The 17786-nt window shown below is 40.8% G+C and overlaps 1 protein-coding gene across 1 annotated transcript; it reads right to left on the reverse strand.

The window, feature by feature from the left end:
- Positions 1 to 1173: 1173 nt before the first annotated feature.
- LOC111389063 (zinc-finger homeodomain protein 5-like) lies at positions 1174 to 2817 on the reverse strand. Its single transcript, XM_023013919.1, has one exon. It carries the CDS (start codon positions 2212 to 2214, stop codon positions 1456 to 1458), a length of 759 nt encoding a protein of 252 aa, XP_022869687.1. The 5' UTR covers positions 2215 to 2817; the 3' UTR covers positions 1174 to 1455.
- Positions 2818 to 17786: the final 14969 nt, after the last annotated feature.

Consider the following 17786-nt stretch of genomic DNA (forward strand, 5'->3'; position numbering starts at 1 on the left):
TGGAAAAAAAAGATGGAATTGGAATTGAAAATTCCAACTTTTGGTGTTTGATACCTTATATTTTCCATGGAATTGCATTTCTTTGATTTCTTTGAACTTGGAATTTTCCTTGTTTTAGTGGAATTTGAATTCTCACCATATATGGTGAGAATTCAAATTCCACCCTACTGTAACGATTATTATTTTATTTTTTTTGTTGGTAATGGAAACCAATTCTAAGAATTATTGTAAAAAAATATTTTCATTTAATCGATAATTTTCATGTAAAACAAAACCAAACGAACATTAAAAAACACTTTTATTTCAATATTTTCCACGTGGAAAATTATACCAATCAAACAAAATAATTTACAATTCCCAAAAAAATAATTCTAGGCAATTCAATTCCTTGGAATTCGTTTCTAGGCAATTCAATTCCATTTTTACAATCAAACGGACCCTAATTGTTTTATTTATTTATCCTTTTTTTTTAATCACAAATCAAGTTTTTATTATTATTTTTTTTTTCATTTTTTGCTTTTTTTCATAGAATAGAATAATAAAGTTTGGATTTGGACAAAATGCCACTTGAAAAGCTCAATGAAGAGTGTGACATATACAAGAATCCTGAACCAATGATTGGCCCCCTTAGTAAGCCCCTTGAATTTTTCAAATTAAATGTGGGAGATTAAATTCATCTGTTCTATTGCAGGCCCTTGCCCACTACCAAAAACACGTTCACCAACTATTAATACCATAGAAAGTCATCAATGCAAAGTATAAAGTTTTACTATGTCAAGAGTAATTATTTATAACATTATAACATAAAATCTTGTAATTCAAGGCTGAATCACTCTTTCAACAATTGAGAAAATACATTCAAACCCTCAAAGGTTTGATAGGCTTCCATCCAAGCTGGTTTTCGAGGAAATTTTAGATTTTTTACTCCGGTATTTTTCTTGTTTTCAAACCACAAAAAAACACAGGCTGGAGATTTACCTTATCTGCTGAACTTGTTTAAGCAATTAAGAAGAATCTCTTATAATCATAAACATTGTTGAAGAATTGAACTCAAATTAGCCAATAGAAAAAGAAAAAGAAACTAAATTCAACTTGTTGCTAAGAACATTAATACTGATCAGACATAAAATATCATTACATTCTGAACAAAAGTGGCAAGAAAAAAGAAAAATAGAGAGAACAAAAAGCTGCATACCAGAAAACATTCAAGAAATTTGAATAGACTTCTTAATAGCTAAAGTAAAAGCCTGCAAATCCAAACAGACTTTACTCTTTCCTTTTGAACATCTAATTCTACACACACTGAATTCCAAGCTAAAGCATATAGCTTAATACCATGTTTAGCATATGGGATTAAATAGTATTCAACGGTTTTAAGTCTAATTATGTTGTATCGTCCTACCCAGCTAATTATCCAACTCTGAAATTCAAATTCTCAACTTCAATTTGAAGAACCTAAAATTCTTGGAGATTCTTTTTGGCAGAAGAACTCTTATTATTGTGCATCCAAACCTTGAAAACCTGTCTTTTAACCCCAACTTCAGCACAAAACCTTTGCACTTCGGTGTCATCTTCTCTAGGAATTTTCCACCCCAGTCTTTCTGCAAATTCTAGCATCTTATCCTTCTGCTCACTAGTAAACTTTGTACGGAACCGCTTCTTGTTGACAAACTGCGGTGGTGGAGGGGCCGCCGCGGCGTTGGACTGATAACCATTGAAGTTGAGCTCCTCAGTTGAAGAGTCTGTCCCTACACTGCCACCACCTCCACCGCTACCAAAAGCCATTTTCACTGGTTGCGCCATTGAACTCCAGTGGTTAATATTGTGCGCTCCCATGCGGTGTTGGGTTATTGATGGAGAAGGCAGTGGTGGTGGGAATGGAAGAGGGTGGATCATCCCCGCTGCTGTCGCCTCTCTGTGGTGTTCTTTGCGGTGAAAGTTGCGGTGGCAATTGCAAGCTGCACACTTTAAGGCTTCAAGGGTTCCTTCTTCACCACTGGGCATGAATTCTCCACACCCATCAGTCACATTTCCTCCAATACTTGCAGCATGATTCTTTAGGCATTCACGGTAGCTAATTTTTGTAGGTGTCTTCAGTTTAGATCCACCAGAATTGGGTTCCAAAGTTCTTGTTTTCTCCGGTTGAATCTCTACTGAGTTGTAGCCTGTAGAGCCTTGCATTCTCATATCCTTGTGTTCACCACTCAATGCCATTTTTTTTTATAAACCCTAAAATACTTGGCAACTAATTTTTCTTATCACAAGTAGGTTATCCCATCCAAGGATCACCAAATACTATATTAATAACTGATGTAAAATGCCGACAATCTTATTCTAATCTCACCAACCCATGATATTAATTTCAAGAAAATCTAAGGCTTAATAGAAAAACAACACAGAGAATTAAATGAAAAAGAAAGAAAGGAGACTGGAGAGAGACCTTATAATATTAAAATTAATCCCACAAAAAAAAATACATCAGAAAAAATATGAATCAAAGTTGCAGAAAGATCTCAATCTTGAACTAAACACAAACTAGGCCTTAACTCTTTACCGTAGAACCATTAATCTTGATCAAAGATCAAAATTTGTAAACTAGAAAAAGTAGAGGTAGAAAGATATAACGAAAAAAAAGTGGAGGAGATAGCCGGTGGAGGTGGAGGCCGTGGTGGGTTGAGGTTGAGGTTGAGCGTGAGGGTGAGGGTGTGTTGCAGAGGTTCCAACAGCCAACTATGTATCCAACAAGAGACAGGTTTGTTGCTTGTGAAGAAGCTAAGGAGAGAGAGAGATCTAGAGAGAGAGAGGTGGGAAACAACCGATGAAATTAATAATCTGAGCGAAAAAACAACCGACAGTGTCATGTTCGTCTTCTCGCAATCCCTGTCACCTGGTCCCATATTTCTATTCATTATTGCAAATGCATACACATCGCTACGCGTAGCCCCAACCCACACGTCATTTTCGAGTTAATTGTGCCAATGGTAATTGAATTTAGATTCATATATTTGATTAATCATTAAAATTTAGAATGTCAATTTTGATTACTGAATTAAGTCCATATCTTCGATTGCTCATTGAAATTTAAAATATTAAGTTTTGGTCATTGAATTTTAAAAAATATTTTAAATTACTCACTAAATTTTGAAAAATACAATATATTTGTACACTGTAAATTTAATATTTTTTTAAATTCAACAGTTATGCTAGTGAGTAACGTACGACATATTTCAAAATTTAGTAGTCAAAACTCGACATTTTAAATTTCAGTGAACAATCGAAAATATGAAATTAAATTCAGTGAGTAATCGAAAATATGAACCTAAGTTCAGTGATCAAAACTTGACATTTTAAACTTCAGAGATCAATTAAAAATATTAACCTAAATCCAATGAATATTGGAACAATTAACTCCTCATTTTCTCTTTCTTTTCTTTATTTTTACTGTTCCTTTCTTATCTTTGCCCGGTTTCCCACGTCCTCCTCTCTATTCATTAGAATTTACTTTGGACACTGCAAAGTGACAGCCTTTTCTTTGTCAACTAAATATTAATTACCGTCATAAATCTCCAGTTTTTCAAGATACTTTAATATTTATAATTAGGTGTCAATCAATTAACATCACTAAAATAACACCTAGATTATCTATCATCAGCCATTTGACCAGATAACATTATTGGTACTTCGATCCATCATTTGTTGTTTATGACAGTAACCTAGATTATCTACCATGAGTAGTGCTGATTTTTCCTTCTTCGTGAAAAAGAGGTATGAGTGGTACTGTTATTGTTTTGGAATTAGGGCTGGGGCGAGGGAGGGGGTGTTAGGAATTATTTTTATGTAAAAATGCATTTTTGAATAATAAATTGATGGAAAATGTGTGGTTGAAAAATAAGGAAATATTTTTTTTACGTGTAATATTATTTTAAAAAAGAATGTGTGGTTGAAAAGAAGAGAAAAAAAATACATTTTGAAAAAAATGAATACCAAATGGCTCCTTAATAGACGTTGATGGCATAGTTATCACTGGTGGTTACCTCGTTGAAATATCAAGGCTCAAAAATATTCTTCATACTTAGTTTTCTATCAAGAATTTGAAAATTTTGAAATACTTTCTCCGACTAGAGATTGCATATTTGAAGAAGGGCATATTTCTCATTCCAATTAAATATGTGTTGGTAAATTACGTGTCAAGCCAACTCAAATGCTGTAGAGTGTAATTTAAAATTACCATTTGATGGTAACCTATTAACTGGTGTGGTTCAATTTCAAAGATTGGTGGGAAGACTGATTTACCTCACAATTACTCGACTCGATATCTTATATGTTGTCGATCTGGTTAGTAATCTTATGTACCCTCCACGAGTTGCAATTATGGATGTCGTTAATCGAATTTTACACTATTTCAAGGGGTCACTTGGAAGAGGTATATGGATGCGTCAGAATGGTCATCCTCTTATTACTACATACACAGATGTAGATTGGGCTGGTAGTACGATTGATAGACGATCTACAATAGGGTATTGCACTTTTATTGGAGGTTAATTGGTGACATGGAGGGGATAAAAGCAGAATGTTGTTGTACGCTGTAGTACTGAAAGCAGAATATCGAGTACTGGCTTCTACTACAAGTGAAATTATTTAGCTTTGCTAATTGATAAGAGATTTGGGATTTGGCTCGTCACAACCCATACAGATGTATTGTGATAAATAATCTGATATCCATATTGCTTCAAATCCACTTTTTCATGATCAGGCCAAATACATTGAAGTTGATTGTCATTTTATACGAGAATAAGTCCAAGCCAAGGTTATTTGCACTCACTTGGTTTGTGGTAGTGGACAATTTGCTGATTTTTTCATCAAAGACTTGTCCACTGCAAGATTTTATGAGATATTGTCCAAATTGGGCTCTATCGATATTTTCACACCAACCTGAGAGGGAATGTTGGAGAAGAGAGATATTTGATGATATTTGAAGGATTTTATAATATTGGAGAATATTACGGCACAACCACGATTTTGTAGATTTCCATTATTCGTTATTTTCTTTCATTGATTGCCTCACCCTTAATAAAGCGTTCTTGATGTAATACGACTATGTATGTTTCATTGTAAGTTCCAAACATAAGTGCATAATATTCAAGCTCCTCTATTCTTACCATGGATATAGGTTGCTACATTGGCACTGAACCAAACAATTCTTTGCGTTCTTTTTAGTTTTATTGAATTCTTCAATAGGTATTACCCAAAAGGAAAGGGACATTAGGAAGGTATACATACAGATATATATGAGAAAGATGTACATATAGATACGGATATACATGAGGAAGATGACCTAGTTTATGCTTTTCAAAAAATCCAGAATGGATGAAAATGATGAGAAAAACGAGGAGTGAATTAGGATGATGAGTACAAAACAATATTGTATTTTTTTTTTCATTTTTAGTTTTTATTGGATTAGAAGTATAACTGTAAATTTATTGTGGTGTATTTATTGAAAATATATTTTAATTTTAGTATAAGTATAATGTGGTGTAGTAATTAAATTTTGTGGTGATAATACCGTTTGATTAAAGTATTTATATTAGAGTCAATATTAATTTTTATGAAGTAAGCGAAGTCTCTATGTATCGATTCGATTTTTTGACTCTTGATTCTTCTTTTACGAGTTAATACACTGTTTGATTTTAATAACACATGAGGAGTATTTTGGATCAACCACAACTTTTATTTGTGAAAGAAAACATTTTAAAAAAAGTAGAATCTTGTTAATTGATATGAGAGAGAGAGAGAGAGAGAGAGAGTACTTAAAAATAAATAAAAGGAGATTGTGAATGTTCAATTTTGTTGGATCTTCTATTATATTGAGTGTGTTGCCACTTTTTCATGCTTCCCTAAGCAATGTTTTCACCTTTTTGACATTTCGACGTTACTCTCTTTATATTCTACACATGTATTACATTATATTCGGGATAAAATTCAGATTTTGATCTAAATTAAAGTCAATAATTATTTTTAATAATATATTTCATGAAATTTACAACTTTTCAACCACAAATTTTATCAAAATACACTAAAATTCTTATTTTTATCTCCACCAAACAGAATGCAAACATGTACCCTTAAGTGCTTCGAGACTTGCTATTTAGTGCATGTTTGAGCCCCCTTTTTTTTTTTTTTTTTTAAAGAATGCATTTTGAAATAATAGATTTATTGAAAGCATGTGGTTAAAAAATAAAAAAAATTTTAGATTTTTGTAAAATTTTTTTTTTTTAAAAATTGTGTAATTAAAAAAAAAAAAAAAGAAAAATGGATTTTGAAAATAATGATAATCAAACAAGGCTTAACTTTGCTTAATGAAACAATGCAAATTCATTTGGCATATTCTAAGCAAGATTTTTCATAAATTAAAAGTTATTTTTGAAATTAAGAAAATAATTTTGAACTTTTTTAATAATACTTTGCGTGCATAGATGCTTATCAACTACCACATCCATATCAATATGGGTCCAGCCCTCCATTTTCTAAGTTGATCTATTAAAATTGAATCGAGCTACGTGTACAGTTTTGTTTGACAAAATCTTTACAGATTTATACTTGTCAAGTTTCCATTTGCAGTTGAAAAAAAAAAGGAATAAAAGAGAACACTGCCAAGATTAACAGCTTGTTTGGGAGCGATTTTTTGCCTCAAAAAATTGATTTTTTTGATCATTATTTCACTATTTCAGTTGTCATATTTGACTTCTTCTCTCACATGTGGATCCCACTTTTATCTTAACGATCAAAAAATCAATTCTCAAAATCACTCTCAAACAGGCTCTAAGCCTTTGTTTGTCATAAAGCTAGTCGAAAGAAAACTTAAAAAGTGCTAAGATTAAGCATTTGTTTGTCAATCATTCTATCGCATTCCTTTTTCTATTGTAGTTATTTTTAACTACACATTCTTCATTAAAATAATATTATACATAAATCCAAAAAATTTTCTTCTTATTTAATCATACATTTCAACATCAATTACTTTTCATAATACACTTTTTAAAATTAAAGGGGCCAAACAAGCCCTAAAATTAATAATTAATTTTAACTTCATATTTCATAATATTCACAACTTTTATCAATTTTCAACTACAGATTGCATCTTCTTTTCTCAAAAATTGCCAAAACTTTATTTAGAAACTTGTCAAAGAACCCCTTAATATTGACTAGCGAAGAATGTAAAAATAATTACAATAAAAATCTCAATTTCAGGTGATAATCTCGATCCAAATTTGCTGTCTCCCAATTGTATCCATATTGGGAAGTTGTTATTTCACGCGTGTACGTGTGACTCTTGGGTCAAAACTACAGGTAACTTCATTCGCTTTCTTTGATTCAAACCATACACAAAACTGGACGCTTGAAATCGATACCCTGCATCTTCCCCAGATACTAAAGTTATCAATCAGTCAAAAAAAAAAAATAAATAAATAAATAAAAGTCAGTTTCGCGTCATATTGAAGTTGTCGATCATAATTTTCCCTCCTAATTCTGTCCAAACGTTTTAGTTCCTTTGAATTTGGATATGCCCAGCACACATGGTTGGTTTGTTCACAATTTACCATAAATATTAATGCCTTTACACATGTCCTTGTACCTTCTCAAATGCTAACTGGTAATCGGCCACACCTTATATTGTCTACTTGGGTAGTAATACAATTTCCAGGTGCACCCACATAGCAAAAATGTGTGGCGCACCGCACACACTAACCTTTTCTGCTGTTGAAAGTTGTATGGGTTCACTCTCTGTTTCATAAACTTGGGATTTTTTGGCGCCAATCACCTATCAGAAGCTATCAATTCACAAACAAAACAAAGTGCTCTCTATATACAAAAAAAAAAAAAGGTTGAACTTTTGATGTCTAATGGTAGAAGAGATTCTTAAAGCTTCATATATTGCACAAAAGATCAATTGGTTGATGCACGAACTGAGTCATTACCTTGTCAACAATTCTCGACTCTTCAGTCCATGATCAGTATCTCCAATTGCAGTACTATCTTATGCGAACATCAACACTTTCCATCTCAATCCAGCCTATTTCTATCAAGAATCAGGCGATTGTTGGTTTCAGATTGTGGCTACTGTTGACCTCGCGAATTGAACTATCCACGTGGCCAACCGATAGCTGCTCCACGTAATCCTCCCTATACACAGTTAACGCACGGTCAGATGCACATGGTCAGAATCAACGGGGGCGGCGGCGGCCGCATACACTCCGACGGTTAAGTTAGCTTCTGGTGATCGGAACGTGCCAAGGCTGTGCAAAAAGGGTGAGGAGGAGAATATATATTTAGTTGTTATGGAGAGCTAAGTTGTAAGAGTTTCATTACCTTTGCCTCTTGTCAAACCTTGGATATTTATAGTTGAGGAAAATCATTAAATGTGGGACACGTGTATATATCTGATGGTGTGAGGCGTCGCTCATAGGCGTTAATCAGCCGCATCTATAGAGTGTGCGGGTAATAACTTCTCCCGAGTTGAGTTGACATAAAGTTGATACGTCACATCAACTAGGCTCATAGAGACGTCAAATCAATTAAACCTTGGGGGCAGAAAGGATCTTGACACAGATCTCTTTCTGAAATTGGCGGCGAATTCTTTGACAGAGATCCTCGGAGTGCATTGCACTTCGGCGTCAGAGGCAAGAACGCTTCGGTTGGCTTAGTAGAATTGTTTGTGCCTCGCAGCGCTTTAGCAGCTAGCCAACATTAGTGGTGGAGTCACTTTGGAACCACTTTGGATGGGTGTTGGACACCTCGTATGACGCAGTGGCAGACTTTTCGAAGTGGTTTAGATAGGGGCGTAACAGTGGTCCCCTCAAGTTCAGGCATGAATATTTATATCATGGGTGAACTTGTTTTCCCAATCGGGTATGCCTGCCTCGGGATAGGAACTGCGGTTTGTGAGAGCTTGTGGGTTGGTTTTCTGTGTTTAACGAAGAGATGATGGTCAGGACATATCTTCGACAGACGCGCTAAAGCTTTATTACCGCGTAAAGAAGGAGCTTATCCGTAACCGATGTGCTGGCCAATAGGATGGTGCGTTGGGAGACAGTTAAAGCTTTGTAAAGCTTAGGGGGGATGCAGCTACCTAGTCGATGACCCACAGGGGACTCCGCATCAAGTGCGTCTAAACTTTATAAAGTTGAGTGAGGAGCTCATCTACCACCGGTGCGCTGACCCATGGGGGACGACGCGTTGAAAAATGGCTAAAGCTTTGTAAAGCCTTGGGGGAACACAGCTACCGAGGCGATGACCCACAGGGGACTCCGCGTCAGGTGTGTCTAAGCTTTGTAAAGCTGAATGAGGAACTCATCTGCCACCGGTGCGCTGACCTACATGTTGGGAGATGGCTAAAGTTTTGTAAAGCTTAGGAGGGAACGTAGCTACCGAGACGATGACCCACAGGGGACTCCGCGTCAGGTGCGTCTAAGCTTTGTAAAGCTGGGTGAGGTCATCTGCCAACAGTGCGCTGACCCACAGGGGACGACGCATTGGGAGATGGATAAAGCTTTGTAAAGTTTAGGAGGGGATGCAGCTACCGAGGCGATGACCCACAGGGGACTTCGTGTTAGGTGCGTCTAAGCTTTGTAAAGCTGAGTGAGGAGCTCATCTGCCACCGGTGCGCTAACCCACAAGGACAATGAGTTGGGAGATAGCTAAAACTTTGTAAAACTGAGGAGGAACGCAGCTACCGAGGCGATGACCCACAAGAGACTCCGCGCCAGGTGCATCTAAACTTTGTAAAGTTGAGTGAGGATCTCATCTGCCACCGATGCACTGACCCACGGGGGAGGACGCGTTGGGATATGGCTAAAGCTTTGTAAAGCTTAGGAGGGAACGCAGCTATCGAGGTGATGACTCATAGGGAACTTCATGTCAGGTGCGTCTAAGCTTTGTAAAGCTGAGTGAGGAGCTCATCTGCCACCGGTGCCCAGATCCACAGGGGACGACGCGTTGGAAGATGACTAAAGCTTTGTAAAGCTTAGGAGGGAACGCAGCTACCGAGGTGATGACCCACAGGGAACTTCGTGTCAGGTGCGTTTAAGCTTTGTAAAGCTGAGTGAGGAGCTCATCTGCTCGATCTGAGGCGAACATTTCTGACGTTAAATGATTTGATAGCTGTCGCATATTTCCAAGGCGACAGTTGTATGCGATGCCCATTCTCAGAAAAAGCTGTTGCAGCTACTTATTGTAGATGGCTGATGGTGATTGAGGCGACGCATTTCACGTGAGTGTAAGGGTCACAGCTAGATCTTGGGTGTAGATAAAATCTAGCGTTTCATTTCAACGGCCTAGATTGATTATGCGACGTACGACCTAGATTGATTGCATTTGAATTCAAGGGTGGAGATCAGCTGGGACGCTTTATAAAAGGCGGACTTGAGCGTTTGGGGAGTTTTTCACTTCTGCAAAATCAGAAACTCCATTTGCTCTCAAAACTCTTGCATTTTTCGACGTTCTTCAAGCATTTTTGGGCGACAACTCCAGTTTTCGACGACTCTACAGTGTTTCCTGACCATTTTCGACTGTGGAACCCCCGTTTCGTGAGTTTCAGTAAGTATTTGACATCTTTCATTTCAAAATGGCTTCTGAGGACAGTGGTAGCTCGGAGAGGGGGCTGGAATTAGTACGAATGGACGAGTCCATTTTGGCGACCTCCTCCGAACTTTTTGTAGCGATAATTGGGGGGAGAATATCTGGAAGAGGCCTGATAGTCCAGTAGACACGTCTGTGCATTGGGGGGCATCGGATTATCCTTCTAAGCTAAAAAGTGCTAACCTGGATAGATTTGGGGCGGAATATAGGATTCCCAACAGTGTAGATCTTATCCTACTCGAACCCGATGAGAGAGCCTGCTACCCTAAGCCAGGCGTGACAATTAGCGAAGCGATTATTAGGGCTGGTCTTAGGCTCCCGATCCATCCTTTCTTCCGCCTAGTCCTTAGGTCTTATGGTTTAGCTTCGACTCAGTTGAACCTGAACTCCTGGAGCCAAATGGTTGGCTCCTGGATGTTATGGAATGAGGTGTCGCTTAGGGTAGAGATGCCTTTTTCTGTCTTCCAGACCCTCTACATCTCCAAGGTAGCGGCTGGGGGGGATAAGACCAGGGGCTGGTATTACATGACCTCATGGGGTTTCCATACTCCATTTGTGCTCGATCTGTCGAGCTCCATTAAAGAGTGAAAGAGCTCGTGGTGCTAGGCTGTCGGGAGATGGGACACGATGGGGAGGGACCTCTTGGCACCTCTTACGGTCCCCACGAAGTATTCTACACTGAGTGAGTACTATTGCTTTACATTTATGTTTATTCTTCTTCGGTTCGGATCGTAACTACTATTTGTTTGCTTTTGAAGGCACTCTTCCTCGATGTGAGATATCCACCGACGACTTCGATATCATTTGCATCATCTACTAGCTACCTCCAAAGAAGAGGTCATACCACCAGCTGATTAGGAAGAACATTCACTTCATGACGCACGATCTGATGGCTTCTCAAGGTAAATTTCCCGAAGTGAATACTTTTTCGGACCATTTACACTTGTAATAATTTGCTTTTTTCTTTGTAGATAACTTTAACAGAAAGATGCCCCTGAGGCCTGATTTTAAGACCATCCAGAAGATGATGGCAGAGGCGAGAGCTTTGAAGACCTCCTCTACATATAAGAAGCAGATGGAGGATTTGGTGAATGCCAGCAAGAGGCTTCAGCTTCCGACAGAGGAGGAGGTGGCGGAGGATCTGGAGGGCAACTTGCTGAGAAAGGGCAAGAAGTCTGCTGGTCCTTCGAAGCGCCCATCAGTGGCGAGGCCGCCCCCTGGTTCTAAAGCAGACCACCATACCCTCTGGGGTGGCCATCTCGAAGAAGACACATACACCCTCCGAGGCTTCTCTTGTCTCGGCTACAGCCCCAGTTGCTGCTGTTCCAATTGCCCAAGTGACGGGGCAAGCGAAGAGGAAAAGAACCCGTCCTTCGAAGGAGGAGGACTTCTTGGGCACAAATTCTGAGGAGCCGGTGAAAGAGGTGCTGGAGGCTCTTTCTCTGGAGACGGCGACAGTGGCGGTGGTCCACAACAAGTATTGGACAGAGAAATGGAGAGACCATACTGCCTCCTACACCGTCGAAAACCTTGTTGCTGCAAACAGTGCCTGTGTGGCCCCGGCCCTAAGCACAAGTATCTAACTTGAGGGCTTGATGAAAGACCTCAGTGCCAAGAGGGAAGACCTCGCCAAGCGCCTTGAGGAGGCGATGCATTACGGGGACGCAGTGCGGGAAGCTCGGGCTAAGGCCTCGAAGGAAGAGAAAATAAGGAAGGAAGCCGAGGCCCAGCTGGCGACTACCAAGGGGGAGATAGAGCGGCTGAAGAAGGAGCTCTATGAAGTGGAGTGCCAGGTGGCTGCAATGACCAGAAGAGTGGATCATGCCAATGAACACCACTGACTCGCCATGAAGGCTCTGGAGGCCTCCAGTAAAGAAAAAGCTGAGTTGAGGCAGAGTGCGAAGGCCCAAGCTAACGAGATTGCCTCCCTGAAGGGGGAGATGAAGTCGGTAGGGAAGGTGGCGGTGCGAAACTTTATCAATCATTTCGAGGAGCACCCCCTGTATGACGACTTTGCCAACTACTGGGCCTCTTGGAGTGCCCAAGGACTGTTGGGTCGGCTAAAAGAGGTCCACCCTAATCTGGACCTATCCTCTTTAGAGGCAAAGTTCGATGGGCCTACTGGAGGTTTGCCTGATAGGTTTATCGAGGAAGCTCCAGAGGTCCCCAAGAGGAAGAGCCGGCGGCCCAGGTGGATGACGCCCCAATAGAGTAGAACTATTTTTGTAATGACTTCGGCCTCCCTTTTTGTAACTTGATTTTAAGATAAATGTATTGGTGCTTCATCCTTTTTCTTGTGTTGAACTGTTCATACTTTAGTAAATGAATGATAAGCACTTCAGCAAACAATAAGCACCACTTATTGATAACCAGTCGATAAAATGAGATCAGAGCAATAACATATTAAATAACTGAGGCAACAACTCATTAACTGATTTGACATAAAGAACTTAAGTATCATTACTTAGAGGTTACATCATCCATCACTAAGGCAATTTCAGCACTTAGTAAGATAGGAAAGTTACAAATGAGATCGGATCATGACAAACACTTATTAGACAGCATCGAGATCGGATCGGAACATACGTTCATCATTGATAGTACTTTCTCAAGTGTTCGATATTCCATTGATGAGGCAGTACTCTCCCTGTCATATCTTCAATTTCAAAAGTACCAAGTCAGGACTCCTTACAGATGCGATAAGGACCCTCCCAATTTTGGTCCAAACACTCCGGCCCCAGTTGACTTTGACGATTGGAAGACGCTTCTAAGGATGAGGTCCCTCAACTGAAGAGTTCGAAATCTGACTTTGGAGTTGTAATAGCGGGTCATCTTCCTTTGATACTTGGCCAGTTTCACTTGGGAGGTATCCCTCCTTTCTTCAAGGAGGTAGAGTTCGCTCATTCGAGTTTCATTGTTATCGATCTCATTGAAGTGTATCCGACGATGCGATGGGACTCCTACCTCGATAGGGCTCATGGCTTCGATTTTGTAGGTCATCGAGAAGGGTGTCTCCTTTGTAGCTGTTCGGCTAGTTGTGCGGATGGCCCAGAGGACATGGGAAAGCTCATCGACCCACGCCCCCTTTGAGGCGTCAAGATTTCTTTTCAGGGTATGCTTGATGGTTTTGTTCACTACCTCAACTTGCCCATTTGCTTGGGAGTGATGAGGCGTCGAGAAATCCTTCTTTATCCCCAGTTCGTTGCATAAGTCTCGCATCTTCTTATTGTCGAACTGTCTCCCGTTGTCAGACACTAAGGAGTGGGGAGTGCCGAACCTGCAAATGATGTTCTTCCAGACGAATTTTGTAGTATCCGTCTTGGTGATCTTGGCAAGAGGTTTAGCCTAGACCCACTTGGTGAAGTAGTCCATGGTGACAATGGTAAAAGTCGCGATTCCTTTCCCTTTTGGGAGTGGACCAATGAAGTCGATGCCCCATTTGGTGAATAGCCATGGACCGGTGACTACGGAGAGGCTTTCAGAAGGCTATCTTTAAATATTTGAGAAGTGTTGGCACTTATCACATTTTTGAACGAATTGGCAAGCATCCATTTTCAGGGTTGGCCAGAAGTAGCCTTGTCGGAGCACTTTGTGTGCCAGAGCCATTCCTTCAGAGTGATTTCCGCAGATTCCTTCGTGAATCTCCCTGAGTATATACGTCTCTTCTTCCCCTCCTACACATCTGAGAAGTGGTGAGACAAAGCCTCTTTTGTAGAGGACATCCTCTTGTAGGACGAAGTGCGTGGCTCTCCTTCTTAACTTTCTGCGTCGCTTCTTGAAGTTGGTAGTGATTGATCCTTGAGATAGGCCATGATGGGTTGCAATTATACTGGGTACTTTCTATCCATAACAACTCTTCACCTCCGGAGATGGAGGACTTCGACAAGCATTCAATGGGGACAATCTTTGGCAGCTATGAGTTTTTGCTGCTGACCAATTTTGACAGGGCGTCTGCATGAGTGTTCTCAAGGCGTGGGGCTTGGATCAATTCGAACCTCTCGAAATGTGGGATTAGGTCCAGGACCAATTTTAAATAAGTAGTCATGCTACTGTCTTTGGCGATAAAGTTCCTGTTGACCTGACTCACCACAAGTTGAGAGTCGCTACTTGCCAGAATCCTTCTGATTTGCATTTTTTTGCGAGTCTAAGGCTTGCTAGAGGGGTCTCATATTCGGCAGCGTTGTTTGAGGCTTTAAAGCCGAACCTTACGACGTAATTTAGCTTGTGGCTTTCCAGGCTTTCTAAGGCTATCCCAGCTTCGGAGCCAGTTTCTCCTAAGGATCCATCCACGAACAAGTTCCATGTTGGGGGCTCAGCTAGTTCCATTGCCGCCTCCATTTCTGGCGCTATGGCAAATTCAGCCACAAAATCTGCAAGGGCTTGTCCCTTGATGGCATGTCTGTTTTGGAACAGTAGGTCGAACTCACTGAGCTAAATTACCCATTTTAGCAGGCGGCCCGAAGCTTTCATTTTCTGCAGTACCTCTTCAATGGAAAATTGGTGAGAACTTTGATTGAATGGGCTTGGAAGTATGGCATCAGTTTCCTTGATGCCTGATGAAGGCGAGTGCCAATTTTTCCATGCCCGGGTAGAGGGTTTCTGCCGGGAGTAGTGCTTTGCTGACATAGTATACCGACAATTGATGCTTGTCTTCTTCTCTAACTATGACTGCACTGACCACCTCGTCTGAGACCGCCAAGTATAGCAGTAGTGATTCCTATGGTTTAGGTTTGGATAACAGAGACGCCTCTCCTAAGTGCTTCTTCAGTGCTTGGAAGGCTTCCTCGCACTCATCGATCCATTGGAACTTCTTTCCTTGCTTCAACACTTTGAAGAAGGGTAGGCTCTTATCAGTGGCTTTGGAGATGAAGTGACTAAGCATAGCTATCCGACCATTGAGGGTCTGGACCTCCTTCGGTTTCTGAGGCGATGTCATTTCCAGTAAGGCCCTAATCTTTACCGGATTTGCTTTGATTCCCCTTTGGCTCACAATGTACCCCAAAAATTGACCCGAAGCCATGTCGAAGGTGCATTTGAGGGGGTTCAATTTCATTTTGTATTTCCTAAGAATCTGAAAGGTCTGATTGAGGTAACTTACGTGTTCATTCGCCTGGAGGCCTTTGACTAGCATGTCATCCACGTAGGCTTCCATGGTTTTGCCAATAAGTTCGACAAACATCATGTTGATCAGCCTTTGATATGTAGCTCCAGCATTTTTCAATCCAAAGGGCATGACTTCGTAGCAATACAGTCCTCTGTTTGTGATGAACGACGTGGCCTTCTCATTAGGTCGAAACATGGGTATCTGGTTGTATCCTGAGTATGTATCCATGAAGCTCAAGAGTTCATGTCCAACAATGAAATCCACAAGTTGGTCTATCCTCGGTAGTAGGAAGCTATCCTTAGGGCATTCTTTGTTTAAGTTCGTGAAGTCTACGCACACCCTCCATTTCCCGCTAGGCTTCCTCACAAGGACCGGATTGGATATCCACTTCGGATAAATGGTCTCTCTGATGAAGCAACTGTGGCTAAACTTATTGACTTCATCTTTGAGTGCCTCGTACCTCTCCGGGTTGAGGGCTCGTCTTATCTGTCGATGTGGGGCACAGGAGGCATTGATGTTTAGGCGATAACAACTGATCCTTGGGTCTATTCATACCAATGTCTTTGTACTTCCAAGCGCAGACATCCATGTTCCTTTTCAGGAAGCTTATCATTTGTTCTTTCGCTTCAAGGGACAACATCTTTCCTATCCGCAGGACCTGACTGGAGTCCTCTAGGTTGACGGAGAAAGTCTCAAGTTCTTTTATTGGGGTCGCGTTCGGTTTCTGAGCCAATTATTTGAGGGTCTAATTCATCAAGAGGGTGCCCTTCTTTAGGGACCTCTTCCATGTCGACATCTTCCTCCTGTTCGAAGGTATGCCCTATTTCAGAGGCGTCGGGCATTTTCACATCCAGGTCGAATTCGTTCGCAACCTCCGTTATGATTACATTAATAGTACGGGGCCGTGATTTTCGTAGAGAGTTTAGATAACATGCTTTGGAGCCCATCTAGTCGCCTCGAACTGTAGCAATTTCATGCTCAGTTGGGAACTTCATACACAAATAATGTATGGAGGTGACAGCCCAAAGATCTTTCAAGATGGGTCTGCCCAATACTTCGTGGTAGGCTGACCTGTGGTCTACTACTAAAAACTCCATGAAATGTTAGGCCACTAGGGGAGCTGAACCCATCTCAACGGGCAGAGTAATTCGTCCTCACGGGATGATGCTGTCTCCAGTAAATCCAAATGGTGGGTTGGTCATGGGGATTAGCCCGTGTTCAATTTGTATTTTGTCGAAAGTAGAGCTAAATAGTATGTTCACCGAGCTGCCATTGTTGACAAGCATGCGTTTGAGTTCATTTCTTGTTACTACGACTCTTATTACCAATGCGTCACAATGGGGATGGTGAACTCCTTGTGTATCTTCTTGGGAGAAGGTAATCGGGGTCATCCTATTGGCTTCTTGGGATTGGTTGACGATGTACGTGAGCATCGGCGGATCCTTTGCTTCTCTTGTGTAGTTCCTTTGGGTATTCCTAGTGTTGTCACCGATGTGAGGTCCCTCGATGATCGTATCAATTTCCTTGTTGATTTGGCCTCCAGAAAATGGGGTCTGATTTCTCTGTCTGGACTCTCCTCTGTCCCTTGATCCTCTTCTTCGGGGTGATTGATTTCTATGCCTCCTTTCAGCCCTGTTCTGGGAGGCGGATCTGAGAGATGTTCGTCCCTCGTGGAGGGATGTGGGTTATTTCAATCTAAGCACCACAGAGCGTCTCTGCATTCACTGGTGTCATGCCCATAGAGTTGGTGGAAGGTGCAGAACCTTGCCCTTTCTAAAAACCTGCTTGACTGCTTCTTCTTCTTCTTTCGACTACTATCAGTACCCCTACATGGTCCCACCTCAGCAGGGGCATTCTCGTATGGCAATATTGACACTGCATTTAGCGTGGCAGAAGCTAGTGCCTGTCCGGACGTGGGAGCTATTGTATGCCCTGCCTGGGTCCATTGCTGGGTGACAAGGTGCGCTGCGGGTCCTCGACCTACCTGCATCTGAGACAGAGGGAGTTTCCATGCGGCACGATTTTAGTGATCAATCATCTTTTCACC

Source organism: Olea europaea, unplaced genomic scaffold (genome assembly GCF_002742605.1).
Source record: "Olea europaea var. sylvestris unplaced genomic scaffold, O_europaea_v1 scaffold555, whole genome shotgun sequence".
In the NCBI taxonomy this organism is placed as follows: domain Eukaryota; kingdom Viridiplantae; phylum Streptophyta; class Magnoliopsida; order Lamiales; family Oleaceae; genus Olea; species Olea europaea.

Coding starts and splice junctions, on each gene's coding strand:
- LOC111389063 (XM_023013919.1), bottom strand. CDS start 2,214: ATGGCATTGAGTGGTGAACACAAGGATATGAGAATGCAAGGCTCTACA.